The 23001-nt window shown below is 42.5% G+C and overlaps 2 protein-coding genes across 4 annotated transcripts in view; one reads left to right on the top strand and one right to left on the bottom strand.

Moving 5' to 3' along the window:
* The window catches only part of alg9 (ALG9 alpha-1,2-mannosyltransferase), a 53900-nt gene extending 34469 nt beyond the window's left edge, over positions 1-19431 (bottom strand). Inside the window, exons 1-3 of one of the 3 annotated variants that reach the window (XR_002252509.2) lie at positions 19156-19305; positions 7492-7627; positions 343-477 (exon numbers count right to left, since the gene is read on the bottom strand). Coding sequence is in view for 2 of the 3 variants with exons in the window: in XM_020464163.2 (XP_020319752.1) it covers positions 343-477; positions 7492-7627; positions 19156-19298 (414 nt within the window). In the remaining variant the exon portion in view is untranslated. Of the gene's footprint in view, positions 1-342; positions 478-7491; positions 7628-19155 lie in introns of all 3 variants that reach the window. The other 2 variants (XM_020464163.2, XM_020464164.2) reach the window with 2 other exon arrangements.
* The window catches only part of mia (MIA SH3 domain containing), a 30209-nt gene continuing 25855 nt past the window's right edge, over positions 18648-23001 (top strand). Inside the window, exon 1 of the transcript XR_004205972.1 lies at positions 18648-18744. The gene's annotated coding sequence lies outside the window, so the exon portion shown is untranslated. The remainder of the gene's footprint in view (positions 18745-23001) is intronic.

The raw sequence follows: 23001 nt of genomic DNA, 5'->3' as shown, positions 1-23001 counted from the left end.
AGGGTTAGGAGCTAGGGTTACTTTTAGGAGCTAGGGTTAGGTATAGGGTTAGCTTTAGGAGCTAGGGTTAGGGGCTAGGATTAGTTTTAGGAGCTAGGGTTAGGTATAGGGTTAGGAGCTAGGGTTAGGTATTGGGTTAGGAGCTAGGGTTAGGGGCTAGGATTAGTTTTAGGAGCTAGGAATAGTTTTAGAAGCTAGGGTTAGTTTTAGAAGCTAGGGTTAGTTTTAGAAGCTAGGTTAGGTATAGGGTTAGGTTTTCGGTCAGGGTTAAGGGAATGCAAATGAATTGTGTTCCCCACACAAGGTTAGTTATACAATACTGTGTGTGTGTGTCTGTGTTACCTTGTTGGTCTGTAGGATGTGAGAGTGTAGTGAGGCGGGGAGGGCGTGCAGCCACAGGTAACCATAGGAACGGATGGCGTTAAGCGGGGAATACTCCCACGTCTGCATCCCATAGCCATACAACAAGAAGTGCATCTACAGGACAGAAAATTACATTATCAAATTAGTGAGGGAGAGAGAACAAGGTTTTCTACTGAACAAATGTAGGTGGTTCCCTCTACGTTTGATTCCTTGTGTTAGATCACAGTCTCTGTAATACCTGTAGTGGTACAGTCTTCTAAAAAGATGCAACCACAGTAGTCTATGTAAAAAGCAGAGACTGAAAAAAAAGATAAAAACGTGAAGAGAAATAGTCACATCTACAGGTTGGGTCCAATTCTGCAAGATGGAATACTGAGAGTAGGTGGACGGCTGAATAAATCTGCTATGACAGAGGAGGCTAAGCACCGAGCTACTATGTCTAAGGACCTTCGAATTGCCAGTCTTATTCTTCAGCACATCCACAGAGAAGTTGGAAACTGGGGACGGAACCACATGCTTGCGAAGCTACTGCATAGGTTTGGGATTCCACAAGCTAACTGCAGTAAGACACATCCTCTCAGAATGTACTGTATGCAGAAGACTTTATGCTAAAGCTGCAGAGCAGAAAATAGCAGACAATCCTTCGCGAACGTCGGAATGGATGACTTCGGACCTTTCGAGGTCAAGAGAGAACGTAGTCTGGTGAAAAGATACGGTATGGTCTTTACATGTCTGACAATCAGAGCAGTTCCCAATGAAGTTGCTCACTCTCTAGACACTGATTCTTGTATCAATCCTCTGCGTTGCTTCATCTGCAGAAGAGGTTAGGTGACCATCATGCGATCTGACAATAGGACAAATTTTGTCAGAGCAGAGAGATAGCTGCGTGAGGCCATTGAAGAGGACTGGCCACAGCTCATAGCCTGGTTCCTCTCTAGGTTACTTCCTAGGTTCTGGCCTTTCTAGGGAGTTTTTCCTAGCCACCGTGATTCTGTACCTGCATTGCTTGCTGTTTGGGGTTTTAGGCTGGGTTTCTGTACAGTACTTTGAGATATCAGCTGATATCAGTATTATAAATACATTTGATTTGATTATTTGATTTGAAGATCTGAACCAGACAAAGATACCATGATGCAAAAAGGAATCAAGTGAATTTTCAACCCACTTGATGTGCTTGCCAACTTTCCTGGGGAAAGTGATCTGTTTCAGCATTGCCCCTGGATTTTCCCCAGCAGGAAGGAACTGTTTCTTGCCTTATTCTTTGGTCAGCTGTGCAGGAGCATCCTCACTGGCATCGGAAAAGTGGCATCGCTGTGCTGTCTTCATAGGTCAGAAACTTGCAGGCTTGATACTAGAGGTCGACCGATTATGATTTTTCAACGCCGATACCGATTATTGGAGGACCAAAAAAGCCGATACCGATTAAATCGGCCGATTTGTTTAAATTTGTAATAATGACAATTACAACAATACTGAATTAACACTTATTTTAACTTAATATAAAACATCAATAAAATCAATTTAGCCTCAAATAAATAATGAAACATGTTCAATTTGGTTTAAATAATGCAAAAACAAAGTGTTGGAGAAGAAAGTAATATGTGCCATGTAAAAAAATCTAACGTTTCAGTTCCTTGCTCAGAACATATGAACGTTGCTGGTTCCTTTTAACATGAGACTTCAATATTCCAAGGTAAGAAGTTTTAGGTTGTAGTTAATATAGTATTTATAGGACTATTTATCTCTATACCATTTGTATTTCATATACCTTTGACTATTGGATGTTCTTATAGGCACTATAGTATTGCCAGTGTAACAGTATAGCTTCCGTCCCCCTCCTCGCCCCTACCTGGGCTCGAACCATTGCACAACCTTCAATATATGTTATAATTACGTAAAACTCTGGCAAATTAGTTCGCAATGAGCCAGGCAGCCCAAACTGTTGCATATACCCTGACTCTGCGTGCAATGAATGCAAGAGAAATGACACAATTTCACCTGGTTAATATTGCATGCTAAACTGGATTAGTAGTTATAACTAGTGATTATGATTGATTGTTTTTATAAGATAAGTTTAATGCTAGCTAGCAATTTACCTTGGCTTCTACTGCATTCGCATAACAGGCAGGCTACTCGTGGAGTGCAATGGTTAGACCGTTGGACTAGTTAACTGTGTGGTTGCAAGATTGAAACCCCTGAGCTGACAAGGTGAAAATCTGTCGTTCTGCCCCTGAACAAGGCAGTTAACCCACAGTTCCTCGGCAGTCATTGAAAATAAGAATGTGTTCTTAACTGACTTGCCTAGTTAAATAAAAGGTATAAAAAAAAATATTTAAATAAAAAATAATCATCGGAAATCGGCACCCAAAAAATACCGATTTCCGATTGTTATGAAAACTTAATCTGCCATTCCGATTAATCGGTCGACCTCTACCTGACACACCTGCTGACATGAATTGTTAGATATTACTGCACTGTTGGAGCTAGAAACACAAGCATTTCCCTTTTCCCGCAATAACATCTGCATGTGATAAATACAATTTTATTTGATTAATGCTGGAAATCTGCTACAGGTCTGTCAATCATTTCCGCCACTACGATTTCTTCATCCCGGCCGCGCTTCTCTCTACATAGGTCTCTGTCAGCTTCACTGGTAGAATGTACAGTGCCAGACGGTCATAGACAATGTGTCCTCTAAGCTCCCTTGGACTCCTGCATGGAAGAAACATGAGCCGGTGATGCTTAACTTTCTAGAGTTTTCCCCTTTAGTTATCACTATCAACGTTTCACTCTATTGTGGGAATTGTGATCGAATCAACGCCATACTTGCCACTTTCAATGTAATATACCGAAAGACAATGAACTAGGCAAGATTTAGTATGCAAAACTAAACTGTTCAAGGATTCTATTGCATTGAAAAGCACGAGACAAACCCATACTCTACACAGACCAGTGCACCATAACAAATAAGAGCTGCAGTAGGTCAATATGCAAATAGCCATTGCCATACATACACTAAGTTGACTGTGCCTTTAAACAGCTTGGAAATCTCCAGAAAATTATGTAATGGATTTAGAAGCTTCTGATAGGCTAATTGACATCATTTGAGTCAATTGGAGGTGTAACTGTGCATGTATTTCAAGGCCTACCTTCAAACTCAGTGCCTCTTTGCATGACATCATGGGGAAATCAAAAGAAATCAGCCAAGACCTCAGAAAACAAATTGTAGACCTCCACAAGTCTGGTTCATCCTTGGGAGCAATATCCAAATGCCTGAAGGTATCACATTCATCTGTACAAACAATAGTACGCAAGTATAAACACCATGGGACCACGCAGCCGTCATACCGCTCTGTCTCCTAGAGATAAACGTACTTTGGTGCGAAAAAAGCAAATCAATCCCAGAACAACAGCAAAGGACCTTGCGAAAATGCTGGAGGAAACAGGTACAAAAGTATCTATCCACAGTAAAAACAAGTCCTATATCGACATTACCTGAAAGTCCGCTCAGCAAGGAAGAAGCCACTGCTCCATAACCGCCATAGAAAAGCCAGACTATGGTTTGCAACTGCACATGGGACTAAAGATCGTACTTTTGTCATCATGTGCAAAAATGTCCTCTGGTCTGATGAAACAAAAATAGAACTGTTTGGCCATAATGACCATCGTTATGTTTGGAGGAACAAAGGGGAGGTTTGCAAGCCGAAGAACACCATCCCAACCATGAAGCACGGGGGTGGCAGCATCATGTTGTGGGGGTGCTTTGCTGCAGGAGTGAAATCAACTCACGACATCAGTCAGGAAGTTAAAGCTTGGTCGCAAATGGGTCTTCCAAATGGACAATGACCCCAAATTTGTGGCAAAATGGCTTAAGGACAACAAAGTCAAGGTATTGGAGTGTCCATCACAAAGCCCTGACCTCAATCCTGTAGAAAATGTGTGGTTAGAACTGAAAGAGTTGTGTGCGAGCAAGGAGGCCTACAATCCTGACTCAGTTACACCAGCTCTGTCAGGAGGAATGGTCCAAAATTCACCCAACTTTTTCTGGGAAGCTTGTGGAAGGCTACCCAAAATGTTTGACCCAAGTTAAACAATTTAAAGGCAATGCTTCCAAATACTATTTGAGTGTATGTAAACCCACTGGGAATGTGATGAAAGAAATAAAAGCTGAAATAAATGATTCTCTACTATTATTATTCTGACATTTCACGTTCTTAAAATAAAGTGGTGATCCTAACTGAAATACGACAGGGAATTTTTACTAGATCATCTGTTCACCTACTCTGCATCTCACAAAGGCAGTTCGAACCAAAAATCTCAAATTATTATGGAAATCAGAACAAAATGACAGATTTCCACCGGTCTAATGTCCATTTCTTGTGTTTCTTGGCCTGATTCACACAGTCTCCTCTGAACAGTTGATGTGTCTGTTACTTGAACTGTGTGAAGCATTTATTTGGGCTGCAATTTCTGAGGCTGGTAACTCTATTGAACTTATCCTATGCAGCAGAGGTAACTCTGGATCTTCCTTTCCTGTGGAGGTCCTCATGAGAGCCAGTTAGCGCTTGATGGTTTTTGGAAGAAACTATAACATTTCAAGAACTTTTCCGTATTGACTGACCTTCATGTCTTAAAGTAATGATGGACTGTCATTTCTCTTTGCTTATTTCAGCTGTTCTTGCCATAAAATGGACTTGGTCTTTTACCAAATAAGGCTATCTTCTGTTTACCAACCTTGTCACAGCACAACTGATTGGCTCAAACGCATTAAGGAAAGAAATTCCACAAATTCACTTAACAAGGTTCAACTGTTAATTGAAATTAATTACAGGTGAAGCTAGTAGAGAGTGCCAACCCAAGGCAAATGGTGGCTAATTTGAAGAATATAAAATCTATATTACTACATGATTCCATGTGTTATTTCATAGTTTTTGATGTTTTCGCTATTATTCTACAATGTAAAAACTAGTAAAAATATAGAAAAACCCTGGAATGAGTAGGTGTGTCCAAACTTACTGTATTCCTCAACTTTCCTTATATTAAGCACATTCCTTCGCTTTACAACAGGAGTATAGCCTACCTGGCTGACATGAAAATGAACCGCAGGAAGTGTCCTCCATTCGCTATTCAAGTGCATACAGATGACATGCATTTATTTCCCTTGCCCCTGTTCCAACAGGTGAATTATAATGGCCCATTCTAAATCAGAATTAGTTTATTATTTTGGTATATGTACAGACAAGATTAAATTGAGAATAGTCTGATGGGTGACAACATTATGACCTGTGAATTATGTATTATCACTTGTGAATGATACCCAGTCTCAGGCAAGAAACAGCACGCCTTTTTTTTGTTGCAAACTTTTAATATCATAAATCACACACACGTGGCCTAGCCCACCGGCCTAACTGTTTTGATAAGGTTTATATCACAACTAAAGGGGCTAAATACAGCATATGTTACCCCTTGGCAGCGTTTCTGCCACCAGAGTAATTTAGCTCCACGGATAAATTATTAGACTGTATGGGTGATTTTAAATACTTGGATGGCTCAAAACTTCCTCCAGCTAAATCAAGGCAAGACCAAGGTACTTATTGTTGGAGTCAAAGCACAGAGAGAATCTAACACATTATAATTCATGGAAAATAAAGATAAGAGGTGTTATTTTAGATTCTGAACACAGTTTAGAATCACACATCAGGAATGTGACCACAACAGCTTTTTACTACCTGAGGAACATTGCCAAGGTGAGGCTGTTTCTCTCTCAGACTGATCCATGCTTTTATTACAAGCAGGCTTGACTACTGCAATGCTCTTCTCTCTGGTCTACCCAAGAAAATGCAAAACATACAGAATGCAGCACAGGTACTGACCAAGACCAGACGGAGAGCACATATTACACCGGTTTTAAGGTCTCTGCACTGAATGTCTGTGGGTTTAAAAATACATTTTAAGATACTTCTATTGGTTTTTAAGTCAATACACGATTGTGCACCCCAATACATGTCACACATGCTTTTAAGTTACAGTGCATTCGGGAAGCATTCAGACCCTCTCATGTCTGGAGGAAGCCTGGCACCATCCTTATGGTGAAGCATGGTGGTGCCACCATTATGCTGTTTTTCAGCCGCAGTGACTGGGAGACTAGTCAGGATCGAGGGAACGATGAACGGAACATAGTGCAGAGATGCTTGATGAAAACTTGCTCCGGTGTACTCAGAACCTCAAACTGGGGCGAAGGTTTCTATTTGTATTCATATTTATTATGGATCCCCATTAGTTCCTGCCAAAGCACTAGCTACCAAATGCACTGCATTACTTAATTTAGTAGCTAGTGAGCTTTATGGCTAAGTGGTAAGCTTCTTCCAAAAATCAAGCATTCACTTAGTAATAGCAGAGAATTCCCTCCAGGATCAAGCGCCTTGATGTCTAATATTGTTTTTTTGCATGCAGCAAACTGTGTAGCATTTTTCTATTACTTATTTATATTTATACTATATATTTGTATAGTTTAGGTCAAAGACCGTATAAAATGTTTGCAATGTGATTGTTAGCATTAAGTTAGCATTCTCTATGGAATTGTACATGTACTTGTTAGCATGGCTAACCTTTGGACTACAGAGAAAGGTTTGCAAGCAGCGCCCCTTGTGTTCAGTGCCGGTATTCCAAAATATCCCAGTACGGCACAAATTTGGTATGAAGGTATGACAATCTAGATACCGCCGAAGCCTACTTAAAACATGCGTTGGTCGCACACTGATGTCAGCGACATCACGTAGCTTTGAGGTTAGAGGGTTGGGCCAGTAACCGAAAGGTTGCTGGTTCGAATACCGGAACCAACAAGATGAAATAAATAAATACATCTGCCACTGTACCCTTGAGCAAGGCACTTAATCCTAATTGCTCCAAGGGTGGCCGTGACCCCAATCCTTGCGGGTGACTTTAAAAATATATAAATATTTGACCTTTAACTAGGAAAGTGAGTTAAGAACAAATTCTTATTTACAATGACAGCCTACAATGTCTCATGGGGAGTTGGGCAAAAAAACACATTTCCATTACACATGTGTGAGTAACAGGACAAATAAACACCACCCAAATAATTATTATTGTATTATTATTACTCACCGGCTCCCAGTAGTTGTAGGTCTCGTCACAGTCGGAGATGTTGCTAAGCAACGCTGCACAGAACCGGGCTGACAGGAGACATTTAAATGCCGTGGAACCTTCAGGAGCCCACACCTGGCCTCCTCTACTGACACACCTACACACACGCACAGACAGAGAGAGAGGGAGAGAAAGAGAGAGTGTGAGTCCTACTACAGCTACCCTCCACCAGACCCAAAGAGCAGCGACTTAGAAAAGGTATCGACAGCGAGACAGACGTGCCGTATCGGGAGAAGATGGAGCCGGAGAAGAAGGCAGATGTTTTAGGTGCCCACGACCAAATGTGTCTTTTTGTTTGCGTTGTTTGTAACTTATTTCTGTATGTAATGTTGCCGCTACCGTCTCCTATGACCGAAACAAACTTCCAGACATCAAGACTGCGATTACTCACCACGGACTAGCAGAATCCTTTTTTCCTTTCACGACTCCGACGAGCCCGACGCAAAGGATATCCTGCTTCCTCGGGAACAGGCCCCGATCCCTGTGATCTGCGTGAAGTCTGCGTGAAGAGGAGGCGGAGAAAGAGGTGCCGAAGGGAGGGGCTACCTTCTGAGAATTCGTAGGCGATCAAATAAACCCCCAGTTCCCTCCATTCTGCTAGCAAACGTATAATCTTTGGAAAATGAAATTGACGCGTTAAGCAGAAGATTAAACTACCAATGGGACATAAAAAAAACCGAATATCTTATGCTTCACGGAGTCGTGGCTGAACGACGACAATATCAACATACGATGTACCAGCAGGATAGAACAGCGGCGTCTGGTAAGATAAGAGGCGGCGGTCTATGTATTTTTGTAAATAACAACTGGTAGACAATATCTAAGGAAGTCTCAAGCTATTGCTCGCCAGAGGTAGAGTGTCTCATGATAAGCTGTAGACCACACTACCGCCCGAGAGAGTTTTCATCTGTATTCCCCGTAGCTGTTTATATACCACCACAGTAAGAGGCTGGCACTAAGATAGCATTGAATGAGTTGTATTCTGCCATAAGCAAACAAGAAAACCCTCACCCAGAGGTGGCACTCCTAGTAGCCAGGGACTTTAATGCAGGGGAATGTGCAACCAGAGGGAAAATAACTCTGGACCACCTTTACTTCACACACAGAGACGCATACAAAGCTCTCCCTCGCCCTAAATTTGGCAAATCTTACCATTATTCTATCTTCCTGATTCCGGCTTACAAGCAAACATTAAAGCACCAGTGACTAAAAGCAGATGCTAAGCTACAGGACTGTTTTGCTAGCACAGACTGCAACATGTTCCGGGATTCCTCCGATGGCATTGAGGAGTCCACCACATCAGTCATTGGCTTCATAAATAAGTGCATCGATGACGTTGTCCCCACAGTGACTGTGCGTACATACTAGAGGTCGACCGATTAATTAGGGCCGATTTAAAGTATTCATAACATTCGGTAATCGCCATTTTTGGACACCGATCATGGCCGATTACATTGCACTCCACGAGGAGACTGCGTGGCAGGCTGACTACCTGTTATGCGAGTGCAGCAAGGGGCCAAGGTAAGGTGCTAGCTAGTGTTAAACGTATCTTATAAAAAAACAATCAATCTTAACATAATCACTAGTTAACTACACATGGTTGATGATATTACTAGTTTATCTAGCTTGTCCTGCGTTGCATATAATCGATGTGGTGCCTGTTAATTTATCATTGAATCATAGCCTACTTCGCCAAACAGATGATTTAACAAGCGCATTCGCGAAAAAAAGCACTGTCATTGCACCAATCTGTACCTAACCATAAACATCAATGTCTTTCTTAAAATCAATACACAAGTATATATCTTTTAAACCTGCATATTTAGTTAATATTGCCTGCTAACATGAATATCTTTTAACTATGGAAATTGTGTCACTTCTCTTCTCTTCTCACAAGGCTGCAGGGCCAAACGGATTACCAGGACGTGTACAGCGAGCATGCGCTGACCAACTGGCAAGTGTCTTGGCTGACATTTTCAACTTCTCCCTGTCCAAGTCCGCAATACCAACTTTTTTTTTAAGCAGACCACCATAGTGCCTATGCCCAAGAACACTAAGGTAACCTGCCTAAAAGACTACCGACCAGTAGCACTCACATCTGTAGCTATGAAGTGCTTTGAAAGTCTGGTCATGGCTCACATCAACACTATTATCGCAGAAACCCTAGACCCACTCTAATTTCCATACCACCCCAACAGATCCACAGATGACGCAATCTCTATTGCACTCCACACTGCCCTTTCCCACCTAGACAAAAGGAACACCTATGTGAGAATGTTATTAATTGACTACAGCTCAGCGTTCAACACCATAGTGCCCTCAAAGCTCATCATCAATAATAATAATAATCTAAGGACCCTGGGACTAAACATCTCCCTCTGCAACTGGATCCTGGACTTCCTGATGGGCCGCCACCAGGTGGTAAAGGTAGGTAACAACACGTCCGGCATGCTGATCCTCAACACAGGGGCCCTTCAGGGGTATGTGCTCAGTCCCCTCCTGTACTCCCTGTTCACTCATGACTGCACATTCCCAGTTTCCTCCAGCATCTTCACAAGGTCCTTTGCGTTTTTTCTGGGATTGATTTGCACTTTTCGCACCAAAGTATGTTTATCTCTAGGAGACAGACCGCGTCTCCTTCCTGAGCGGTATGACAGCTGCATGGTCCCATGGTGTTTATACTTGCGTACTATTGTTTGTACAGATGAACGTGGTACCTTCAGGCGTTTGGAAATTGCTCCCAAGGATGAACCAGACTTCTGGAGGTCTACAATGTATTTTCTGAGGTCTTGGCTGATTTCTTTTGATATTCCAGTGATGTCAAGCAAAGAGGCACTGAGTTTGAAGGTAGGCCTTGAAATACATCCACAGGTACACCTCCAATTGACTCAAATGATGTCAATTAGCCTATCAGAAGCTTCAAAAGCCATGACACCATTTTCTGGAATTTTCCAAACTGTTTAAAGGCACAGTCAACTTAGTGTATGTAAACTTCTGACACACTGGAATTGTGATACAGTGAATTGTAAGTGAAATAATGGGTCTGGAGGAAATTCATTCCACAATTTTAGATGAAGTTTTGTGGAAAAAGGACGAGGGGGGCGAAATACACTGCTCAAAATAATAAAGGAAACACTTAAACAACACAATGTAACTCCAAGTCAATCACACTGTGAAATCAAACTGTCACTGATTGACAAATGTCACATGCTGCTGTGCAAATGGAATAGACAACAGGTGGAAATTATAGGCAATTAGCAAGACACCCCCAATAAAGGAGTGGTTCTACAGGTGGTGACCACAGACCACTTCTCAGTTCCTATGCTTCCTGGCTGATGTTTTGGTCACTTTTGAGTGCTGGTGGTGCTTTCACTCTAGTGGTAGCATGAGACGGAGTCTACAACCCACACAAGTGGCTCAGGTAGTGCAAATGTGCATGTGTCTGCTCAAACGGTCAGAAACAGACTCTATGAGGGTGGTATGAGGGCCCGACGTCCACAGGTGGGGGTTGTGCTTACAATCCAACACCGTGCAGGACGTTTGGCATTTTCCAGAGAACACCAAGATTGGCAAATTCGCCACTGGCGCCCTGCCCTCTTCACAGATGAAAGCAGGTTCACACTGAGCACGTGACAGACGTGACAGAGTCTGGAGATGCCGTGGAGAAAATTCTGCTGGCTGCAACATCCTCCAGCAAGACCGGTTTGGCGGTGGGTCATTCATGGTGTGGGGTGGCATTTCTTTGGGGGGCCGCACAGCCCTCTATGTGCTCGCCAGAGGTAGCCTGACTTCCATTAGGAACTGAGATGAGATCCTCAGACCCCTTGTGAGACCATATGCTGGTGCGGTTGGCCTTGGGTTCCTCTTAATGCAAGACAATGCTAGACCTCATGTGGCTGGAGTGTGTCAGCAGTTCCTGCAAGAAGAAGGCATTAATGCTATGGACTGGCCCGCCCGTTTCCCAGACCTGAATCCAATTGAGCACATCTGGGACATCATGTCTCGCTCCATCCACCAACGCCACGTTGCACCACAGACTGTCCAGGGGTTGGCGGATGCTTTAGTCCAGGTCTGGGAGGAGATCCCTCAGGAGACCATCCGCCACCTCATCAGGAGCATGCCCAGGCGTTGTAGTGAGGTCATACAGGCACGTGGAGGCCACACACACTACTGAGCCTCATTTTGACTTGTTTTAAGGTCATTACATCACAGTTGGATCAGCCTGTAGTGTGGTTTTCCACTTTAATTTTGAGTGAGACTCCAAATCCAGACCTCCATGGGTTGATACATTTGATTTCCATTGATCATTTTTGTGTGATTTTGGTGTCAGCACATTCAACTATGTAAAGAAAAAAGTATTTAATAAGAATATTTCATTCATTCAGATCAAGGATGTGTTATTTTAGTGTTCCCTTTATTTTTTTGAGCAGTGAATATTTCTCCCATGGGCAAAGACATTCAAAAGGGGTGATGGTATTAAAACCTCTTTATCCTACCCCCTACTTTTTCGAACATTCTGTAAAAAATCGTGCAACATTTCAGCGCCCTGCTACTCATGCCAGGAATATAGTATATGCATATGATTAGTATGTGTGGATAGAAAACACTCAGACGTTTATAAAACTGGTTAAATCACGGCTGTGACTATAACAGAACGTGCGTTTCATCGAAAAGTGCAGGAAAATCTGATCACTGAAAATGGGAAAATATATCCATGCGCCACTTGAACCCATTGTTAAACGTGAACCACATTAAATGGGGCCGAGGTTGCAATTACCTACAGCTTCCACACGATGTCAACAGTCTTGTCATTTGCCTACGAATTGTTTCTTGGTCAAACGGACACGAGGCAGCACATTTCTTCCGGTCTCCGACCGGATATTTTGGTGGAGATTTACCCGGACATTATTTCCAGAAGTACAGCTATAGAATATACATCGCCTTGTGATCAATTTGATCGCTTATTAACGTTTACTAATACCTAAAGTTGCATTACAAAAGTATTTCGAAGTGTTTTGTGAAAGTTTATCGTAATAAAACGCTATTTTTTTCCTTGATCACACAGTCTTCATAGATCGATATCTAGGCTATATATGGACCGATTTAATCGAAAAAAAGACCCAATAGTGATGTTTATGGGACATCTAGGAGTGCCAACAAAGAAGATGGTCAAAGGTAATGAATGTTTTATATTTTATTTGTGCGTTTTGTGTAGCGCCGACTATGCTAATTATTTTGTTTACGTCCCCTGCGCGTCTTTTGGGGTGTTACATGCCATCAGATAATAGCTTCTCATGCTTTCGCCGAAAATAATTTAAAAAATCTGACTTGTTGCCTGGATTCACAACGAGTGTAGCTTTAATTCAATACCCTGCATTTGTATTTTAATGAACGTTTGAGTTTTAACGAGTGCTATTAGCATGTAGCGTAGCGCATTTGCATTTCCTGATGTCTAGATGGGACGTCTGCGTCTCAGGTAGGAGCAAGAGGTTTTAATTAACAGTAATTTTGATCCAAATGTGCAAATTGTCCAATTTTTATTTTATTTTATTTCACCTTTATTTAACCAGGTAGGCTAGTTGAGAACAAGTTCTCATTTGCAACTGCGACCTGGCCAAGATAAAGCATAGCAGTGTGAGCATACAACAAAGAGTTACACATGGAGTAAACAATTAACAAGTCAATAACACAGTAGAAAACAAAGGGGGGGTCTATATACAATGTGTGCAAAAGGCATGAGGAGGTAGGCAAATAATTACAATTTTGCAGATTAACACTGGAGTGATAAAAGATCAGATGGTCATGTACAGGTAGAGATATTGGTGTGCAGAAGAGCAGAAAAGTAAATAAATAAAAACAGTATGGGGATGAGGTAGGTGAAAAGGGTGGGCTATTTACCAATAGATTATGTACAGCTGCAGCGATCGGTTAGCTGCTCAGATAGCTGATGTTTGAAGTTGGTGAGGGAGATAAAAGTCTCCAACTTCAGCGATTTTTGCAATTCGTTCCAGTCACAGGCAGCAGAGTACTGGAACGAAAGGCGGCCAAATGAGGTGTTGGCTTTAGGGATGATCAGTGAGATACACCTGCTGGAGCGCGTGCTACGGATGGGTGTTGCCATCGTGACCAGTGAGCTGAGATAAGGCGGAGCTTTACCTAGCATAGACTTGTAGATGACCTGGAGCCAGTGGGTCTGGCGACGGATCAAACAGATCATCAAGGTAGATGGATTATTTTAAATATGTTATTGGACAATAAACAGGTATGGCTTATTAATCTGATAAGATGTCATACCAGTGGAAGTAAACCAACCCATTATTAGCATGTTTTAACCACTCCTATATAAATGGTAGATTATTGGACACGCAACAAAAAGGTCTGATATCACTATTACTGAAACAGGACCCAAGGGGTTATATATAAAGATCCAGTCCATTTAAAAATTGGAGGCCTCTTACACTTGCTTGGTGCATAGAATTAAAAAAGTATTGTCAGATATTATTCATCCAATTCAGACAGGTTTTTTACATGGACGATACATTCGAGATAATATAAGACAAGTACTGGAAACAATAGAATACTATGAAATATCAGAGACAACAGGCCTGGTTTTCACAGCTGATTTTGAAAGGGCTTTTGATAAAGTACGACTGGAGTTTTTATATCAATTTTGGGGAATCTCTTATAAAATGGGTTAAAGTTATGTATAGTAAACCTAGGTGTAAAAGAGTAAATAATGGCTACATCTCAGAAAGTTTTAAACTGTCTAGAGGAGTAAAACAAGGTTGTCTACTATCGGCAAATCTATTTATTATTGCAATCGAAATGTTAGCTGTTAAAATTAGATCCAACAATAATATTAACCTCTCTTGGGTAGGGGGCAGTATTTTGATGTCCGGATGAAAAGCGTGCCCAAAGTAAACTGCCTGTTACTCAGGCCCTAAGCTAGAATATGCATATCATTGGTAGATTTGGATATAACACTCTAAAGTTTCTAAAACTGTTAAAATGATGTCTGTGAGTATAACAGGGGGTAGGGAAATTCTTGGAGAAATTAACAGGCACCACATCGATTATATGCAACGCAGGACACGCTAGATAATCTAGTAATATCATCAACCATATGTAGTTAACTAGTGATTATGTTAAGATTGATTGTTTTTTATAAGATACGTTTAATGCTAGCTAGCAACTTACTTTGGCTTCTTGCTGCCCTCGCGAAACAGGTAATCAGCCTGCCATGCAGGCTCCTCGTGGAGTGCAATGTAAGGCAGGTGGTTAGAGCGTTGGAATAGTAACCGGAGGGTTGCAAAAATGAATCCTCGAGCTGACAATGTAAAAATCTGTCGTTCTGCCCCTGAACAAAGCAGTTAACCCACCGTTCCTAGATCGTCATTGAAAAAAAGAATGTGTTCTTAACTTTTTTTTAAAATGTAAAAATCAGTTATGAAAAATTGAAATCGGCACTAATTAATCGGTCGACCTCTAATCTATATAGGTATGTGTATGTATATGTATGAATGTTTATGTATGCATATGTACACTGCTCAAAAAAATAAAGGAAACACTGAAAAAACACATCCTTGATCTGAATGAATGAAATATTCTTATTAAATACTTTTCCCTTTATATAGCTGAATGTGCTGACAACAAAAATCACGCAAAAATTATCAATGGAAATCAAATTTATTAACCCATGGAGGTCTGGATTTGGAGTCTCACTCAAAATTAAAGTGGAAAACCACACTACAGGCTGATCCAACTGTGATGTAATGTCCTTAAAACAAGTCAAAATGAGGCTCAGTAGTGTGTGCCTGTATGACCTCCCTACACGCCTGGGCATGCTCCTGATGAGGTGGCGGATGGTCTCCCGAGGGATCTCCTCCCAGACCTGGACAAAAGCATCCGCCAACTCCTGGACAGTCTGTGGTGCAACGTGGCGTTGGTGGATGGAGCGAGACATGATGTCCCAGATGTGCTCAATTGGATTCAGGTCTGGGGAACAGGCGGGCCAGTCCATAGCATCAATGCTTTCCTCTTGCAGGAACTGCTGACACACTCCAGCCACATGAGGTCTAGCATGGTCTTGCATTAGGAGGAACCCAGGGCCAACCGCACCAGCATATGGTCTCACAAGGGGTCTGAGGATCTCATCTCGGTACCTAATGGCAGTCAGGCTACCTCTGGCGAGCACATGGAGGGCTGTGCGGCCCCCCAAAGAAATGTCACCCCACACCATAACTGACCCACCGCCAAACCAGTCATGCTAGAGTATGTTGCAGGCAGCAGAACGTTCTCCACGGCGTCTCCAGACTCTGTCACATGTGCTCAGTGTGAACGTGCTTTCATCTGTGAAGAGCACAGGGCGCCAGTGGCGAATTTGCCAATCTTGGTGTTCTCTGGCAAATGCCAAACGTCCTGCACGGTGTTGGGTTGTAAGCACAACCCCCAGCTGTGGTCGTCGGGCCCTCATACCACCCTCATGGAGTCTGTTTCTGACCTTTTTGAGCAGACACATGCACATTTGTGGCCTGCTGGAGGTCATTTTGCAGGGCTCTGGCAGTGCTCCTCCTGCTCCTCCTTGCACAGGCGGAAGTAGCGGTCCTGCTGCTGGGTTGTTGCCCTCCTACGTCCTCCTCCACGTCTCCTGATGTACTGGCCTGTCTCCTGGTAGCGCCTCCATGCACTGGACACTACGCTGACAGACACAGCAAACCTTCTTGCCACAGCTCCCATTGATGTGCCATCCTGGATGAGCTGCACTACCTGAGCCACTTGTGTGGGTTGTAGACTCCGTCTCATGCAACAACTAGAGTGAAAGCACCGCCAGCATTCAAAAGTGACCAAAACATCAGCCAGGAAGCATAGGAACTGATAAGTGTTCTGTGGTTATCACCTGCAGAACCACTCCTTTATTGGGGGTGTCTTGCTAATTGCCTATAATGTCCACCTGTTGTCTATTCCATTTGCACAACAGCATGTGAAATTTATTGTCAATCAGTGTTGCTTCCTAAGTGGACAGTTTGATTTCACAGAAGTGTGATTGACTTGGAGTTACATTGTGTTGTTTAAGTTTTCCTTTTATTTTTTTGAGCAGTGTATATCACTACTCTGGATGGTTCTGATTAGAATATGTGGACAACTACAAATACCTAGGTGTCTGTTGTAAACTCTCCTTCCAGACTCACATTAAACATCTGCAATCCAAAATTAAATCGAGAATCGGCTTCCTATTTTGCAACAAAGCATCCTTCACTCAAACATACCTGCCAAACATACCCTCGTAAAACTGACTATCCTACCAATCCTTGACTATGGCGATGTCATTTACAAAATAGCCTCCAACACTCTACTCAGCACATTGGATGCAGTCTATCACAGTGCCTTCCGTTTTGTCACCAAATCCCCATATACTACCCACCACTGCGACCTGTATGCCCTGTAATGCTCTCATTGGCTGGCCCTCGCTTCATAGTCGTCGCCAAACCCACTGGCTCCAGGTCATCTATAAGTTCATGCTTGGTAAAGCCCCGCCTTATCTCAGCTCACTGGTCACCATAGCAGCACCCACCCGTAGCACGCGCTCCAGCAGGTATATTTCACTGGTCACCATAGCAGCACCCACCCGTAGCACACGCTCCAGCAGGTATATTTCACTGGTCACCATAGCAACACCCACCCGTAGCACGGGCTCCAGCAGGTATATGTCACTGGTCACCCCCAAAGCCAATTCCCCCTTTGGCCACCTTTCCTTCCAGTTCTCTGCTGCCAATGACTGGAACGAATTGCAAAAATCACTGAAGCTGGAGACTCATATCTCCCTCACTAACTTTAACCATCAGCTATATGAGCAGCTTATAGATTACTGCACCTGTACATAGCTCATCTGTAAATAGCCCACCCAACTACCTCATGCCCATATTGTTATTTATTTAATTTACATTTTTTAGCTTCTTTGCACCCCAGTATCTCTACTTGCACATTCATCTTCTGCACATCTATCACTCCAGTGTTTACTTGCTAAATTGTAATTACTTCGCCACTACGGCCTATTTATTGCCTTACCTCCCTAATCTTATTTAATTTGCACACACTGTATATAGACTTTTCTATTGTGTTATTGACTGCACGTTTGTTTGTCCCATGTGTAACTCTGTGCTGTTGTTTGTGTCACACTGCGTTGCTTTATCTTGGACAGGTCGCAGTTGTAAATGAGAACTTGTTCTCAACTGGCTTACCTGGTTAAAGGTGAAAAAAATAAATATGTATGGGTGGGTATATATATATATATATATATATTTACCAAAACAAGATATGGGGGATTGGAAATGATGCAGACAATTACAATGATCCACCCCTAAAAAAATACAATTAACATGGTCCAAGCACACCAAGACAGTCGTGAAGAGGGCACGACAAAACCTATTCCCTCTCAGCAGACTGAAAAGATTTGGCATGGGTCCTCAGATCCTCAACAGTTTCTACAGCTGCACCATTGAAAGCATTCTGACTGGTTGCATCACTGCCTGGTATGGCAACTGCTCGGCCTCTGACCGCAAGGGCACTACAGAGGGAAGTGCGAATGGCCCAGTACATCACTGGGGCTAAGCTTCCTGCCATCCAGGAGGTGTCAGAGGAAGGCCCTAAAAATGGTCAAATACTCCAGCCACCCTAGTCATAGACTGTTCTCTCTGCTACCGCACGGCAAGCTGAACCGGAGCACCAATTCTAGGTCCCAGAGGCTTCTAAACAGCTTCTACCCATTAGACTCCTGAACATCTCGTCAAATGGCTACCCAGACTATTTGCATTGCCTCCCTCACCCTCTTTACACCACTGCAGCGCTCTATTGTTATCTATGCATAGTCACTGTAATAACTATACCTACATCTACCTCAACTAACCGGTGCCCACGCACATTGACGCTATTGTCATACGCTATTACATTGACGCTATTACTGCTGCTCTTTAATTACTTGTTACTTTTCTCTCTTATTCTTATCCATATATATTTTCTTTTAAACTGCATTGTTGGTTAGGGGCTCGTATGTTGTATTCGGCGCATGTGACAATTTCATTTAATTTAACTCTGTGGGCTCCAGCTAATATGGAGGGGCTCATAACACGGAGCATGCGCAGTGTGGAGCGTCACTTGGAAAACGTCATCCTTAATGCGCTCTACGAGTCTCAGACTGGACTAGCTGAAAAACTCCAGGTACAAATAAATACACACTGACCTCTGAGTTACAAGACCAACTGTAGAAGCTGTGTCTGTCAGAGAAGAAGAAAAAAGTGTATTTGTCAGAAGGGTCGGCTGACTGCAGCTAAATTCAGTGTAGATGGAAGCAGCGGCAGACGGAATAAATAAACTGAAGAAGAGTGACAGAGATGAAGATAGCTAACTACTGACTGTTGCTAATTAGCTTCGAGACTGGCTGATACAACTAACTTAAACACGTCCTGTAACGCAGTGTTTCACAAGCAATACTCACGTTTAGCAACATATGGGTTGGTAGTCACTGACAGTGCAGTGAGCCAACATTAGCTAGCTAACTTAGCATTGACCCAATAGCATCCCCTGGAACTGTAGCTAGCTATCACTACCGGCAACATGTACTGTACTCACTCAGTCCGTGTGTCGGGGGTTTTGGTCTCCTCTCCGGCCTTCTCCTCTCTCTGCACCCGGGTTTCGCTCAGTAGATTCCCGCTGTTATTAGCATCTTGTCTACTGACTCGTCGCGTTTTTTGCTTACCCCCCTTAGCCGCCATGTCTACTACTGGCGCTCCCGTGCCTCGCCCTGTCCTCAATATGGTGTTTTGTGGCAAAAGGCACCGCCATCTTTAGTGATGGCAAGTTAACTAGTGTAGACTGCGTGCTGTTCTGGACATCCCTGAAAGCTACAATTAAGCAAGAAGCCACGAGGAGGTGTGTATATTATGGTGTCCTTTCCGTCTCATAATTCAACAAAAAGTAGGGAGGATTGTTGAGCGAACGTGGAGAGAGTTGATAAGTCATAAAACATGGCCAGGAAGCAGATTATCATGTTGAGGACAGTTGATGACATATTCTTATTCATTCCTTTACACTTGTGTGTATAAGGTAGTTGTTGTGAAATTGTTAGATTACTTGTTAGATATTACTGCATGGTCGGAACTAGAAGCACAAGCATTTCGCTACACTCGCAATAACATCTGCTAACCATGTGTATGTGACCAAATACATTTGATTTGATTTGGAAATACTTTATACTTTTTATCAAATAATTTATTTACAGTACTCGTAAAAAGTTTGGACAAAAATGTTGAGAGTTACTGTCATGTTACTGAGTTGGACTTGTTGCAGAGTTACTGTCATGTTTAGGGGTCGACCGATTATGATTTTTTTCAACACTGATGCCGATTATTGGAGGACCAAAAAAGCCGATACCGATTAACCGGCCGATTTTTTAAAACCATTTTTTATTCGTAATAATGACAATTACAACAAAACTGAATTAACACTTATTTTAACTTAATATAAAACATAAATAAAATCAATTTAGCCTCAAATAAATAATGAAACATGTTCAATTTGGTTTAAATAATGCAAAAACAAAGTGTTGGAGAAGAAAGTAATATGTGCCATGTAAAAATGTGTGCCATGTAAAATATATGCCATGTAATAAAGCTAACGTTTAAGTTCCTTGCTCAGAACATGAGAAAATATGAAAGTCGATGTTTCCTTTTAACATGAGACTTCAATATTCCAAGTAAGACGTTTTAGGTTGTAGTTAATATAGTATTTATAGGACTATTTCTCTCTATACCATTTGTATTTCATATACCTTTGACTATTGGATGTTCTTATAGGCACTATAGTATTGCCAGTGTAACAGTATAGCTTCCGTCCCCCTCCTCAACCCCCTACCTGGGCTCGAACCAGGAGCACATTGACAACAGCCACACTCGAAGCATCGTTACCCATCGCTCCACAAATGCCTCGGGCCCTTGCAGCGCAAGGGGAATAACTACTCCAAATCTAAAAGCGAGTGACGTTTGAAACAGTATTAGCGCACACCCAGCTAACTAGCTAGCCATTTCACATTGGTTACACCAGCCATTAAGCTGATAGGCTTGAAGTCATAAACAGCGCGGTGCTTGAGAAGAGCTGCTGGCAAAACACACGAAAGTGCTGTTTGAATGAATGATTACGGGCCTGCTGCTGCTCAGTCAGACTGCTCTATCAAATCAGACTTAATTATAACATAACACACAGAAATACGAGCCTTTGGTCATTAATATGATCGAATGCGGAAACTATCATTTTGAAAACAAAAGGTTTATTATTTCAGTGAAATACGGAACCGTTCGGTATTTCATCTAACGGGTGGCATCCCTAAGTCTAAATATTCTTGTTACATTACACAACCTTCAATGTATGTCATAATTACGTAAAACTCTGGCAAATTAGTTCGCAATGAGCCAGGCAGCCCAAACTGTTGCATATACCCTGACTCTGTGTGCAATGAACGCAAGAGAAATGACAATTTCACCTGGTTAATATTGCATGCTAAACTGGATTAGTAGTTATAACTAGTGATTATGATTTATTGTTTTTTATAAGATAAGTTTAATGCTATCTAGCAATTTACCTTGGCTTCTACTGCATTTGCGTAACAGGCAGGCTACTCGTGGAGTGCAATGGTTAGAGCGTTGGACTAGTTAACTGTGCGTATGCAAGATTGGAAACGTGAAATCGGCCCTAATTAATCAGCCATTCCGATTAATCGGTGGACCTCTAGTCATGTTGCATAGTTACTGTCATGTTACTGAGTTACTGTCATGTTGCTGAGTTGGACTTGTTGCAGAGTTATTGTCATGTTACTGAGTTGGACCTGTTGCAGAGTTACTGTCTTGTTGCTGAGTTGGACCTGTTGCAGAGTTACTGTCTTGTTGCTGAGTTGGACCTGTTGCAGAGTTACTCTCATGTTACTGAGTTGGACCTGTTGCAGAGTTACTGTCATGTTGCTGAGTTGGACTTGTTGCAGAGTTATTGTCATGTTACTGAGTTGGACCTGTTGCAGAGTTACTGTCTTGTTGCTGAGTTGGACCTGTTGCAGAGTTACTGTCTTGTTGCTGAGTTGGACCTGTTGCAGAGTTACTGTCTTGTTGCTGAGTTGGACCTGTTGCAGAGTTACTGTCTTGTTGCTGAGTTGGACCTGTTGCAGAGTTAATGTCTTGTTGCTGAGTTGGACCTGTTGCAGAGTTACTGTCATGATGCAGAGTTGCTGTCACATTGCAGAGTTACTGTCACATTGCAGAGTTACTGTCACGATGCAGAGTTACTGTCACGATGCAGAGTTACTGTCACGATGCAGAGTTACTGTCAATTTGCAGAGTCACTGTCAATTTGCAGAGTTACTGTCACGATACAGAGTTACTGTCATGATGCAGAGTTACTGTCACGTTGCAGAGTTACTGTCTTGTTGCAGAGTTACTGTAACGATGCAGAGTTACTGTCACGATGCAGAGTTACTGTCACGATGCAGAGTTACTGTCTTGTTGCAGAGTTACTGTCTTGTTGCAGAGTTACTGTCACGATGCAGAGTTACTGTAACGATGCAGAGTTACTGTCACATTGCAGAGTTACTGTCACGATGCAGAGTTACTGTCACAATGCAGAGTTACTGTCACGATGCAGAGTTACTGTCTTGTTGCAGAGTTACTGTCTTGTTGCAGAGTTACTGTCACGATGCAGAGTTACTGTAACGATGCAGAGTTACTGTCACATTGCAGAGTTACTGTCACGATGCAGAGTTACTGTCACAATGCAGAGTTACTGTCACGATGCAGAGTTACTGTCACGTTGCAGAGTTACTGTCACGATGCAGAGTTACTGTCACGATGCAGAGTTACTGTCACGATGCAGAGTTACTGTCATGTTGCTGAGATAGACTCGTTGCAGAGTTACTGTCACATTGCAGAGTTACTGTCATGTTGCTGAGATAGACTTGTTGCAGAGTTACTGTCACATTGCAGAGTTACTGTCACGATGCAGAGTTACTGTCACGTTGCATAGTTACTGTCACGATGCAGAGTTACTGTCACGATGCAGAGTTACTGTCACGATGCAGAGTTACTGTCACGATGCAGAGTTACTGTCACGTTGCAGTCACTGTCACGTTGCAGTCACTGTCACGTTGCAGAGTTACTGTCACGATGCTGAGTTACTGTCACGATGCAGAGTTACTGTCACGATGCAGAGTTCTGTCACGATGCAGAGTTACTGTCACGATGCAGAGTTACTGTCACGATGCAGAGTTACTGTCACGATGCAGAGTTACTGTCACATTGCAGAGTTACTGTCACGATGCAGAGTTACTGTCACGATGCAGAGTTACTGTCACGATGCAGAGTTACTGTCACGATGCAGAGTTACTGTCACGTTGCAGAGTTACTGTCACGTTGCAGAGTTACTGTCACGATGCAGAGT

The sequence above is a fragment of the Oncorhynchus kisutch genome, linkage group LG28 (genome assembly GCF_002021735.2).
Source record: "Oncorhynchus kisutch isolate 150728-3 linkage group LG28, Okis_V2, whole genome shotgun sequence".
Taxonomy (NCBI): domain Eukaryota; kingdom Metazoa; phylum Chordata; class Actinopteri; order Salmoniformes; family Salmonidae; genus Oncorhynchus; species Oncorhynchus kisutch.
This window is presented reverse-complemented; position numbering and strand designations above follow the sequence as displayed.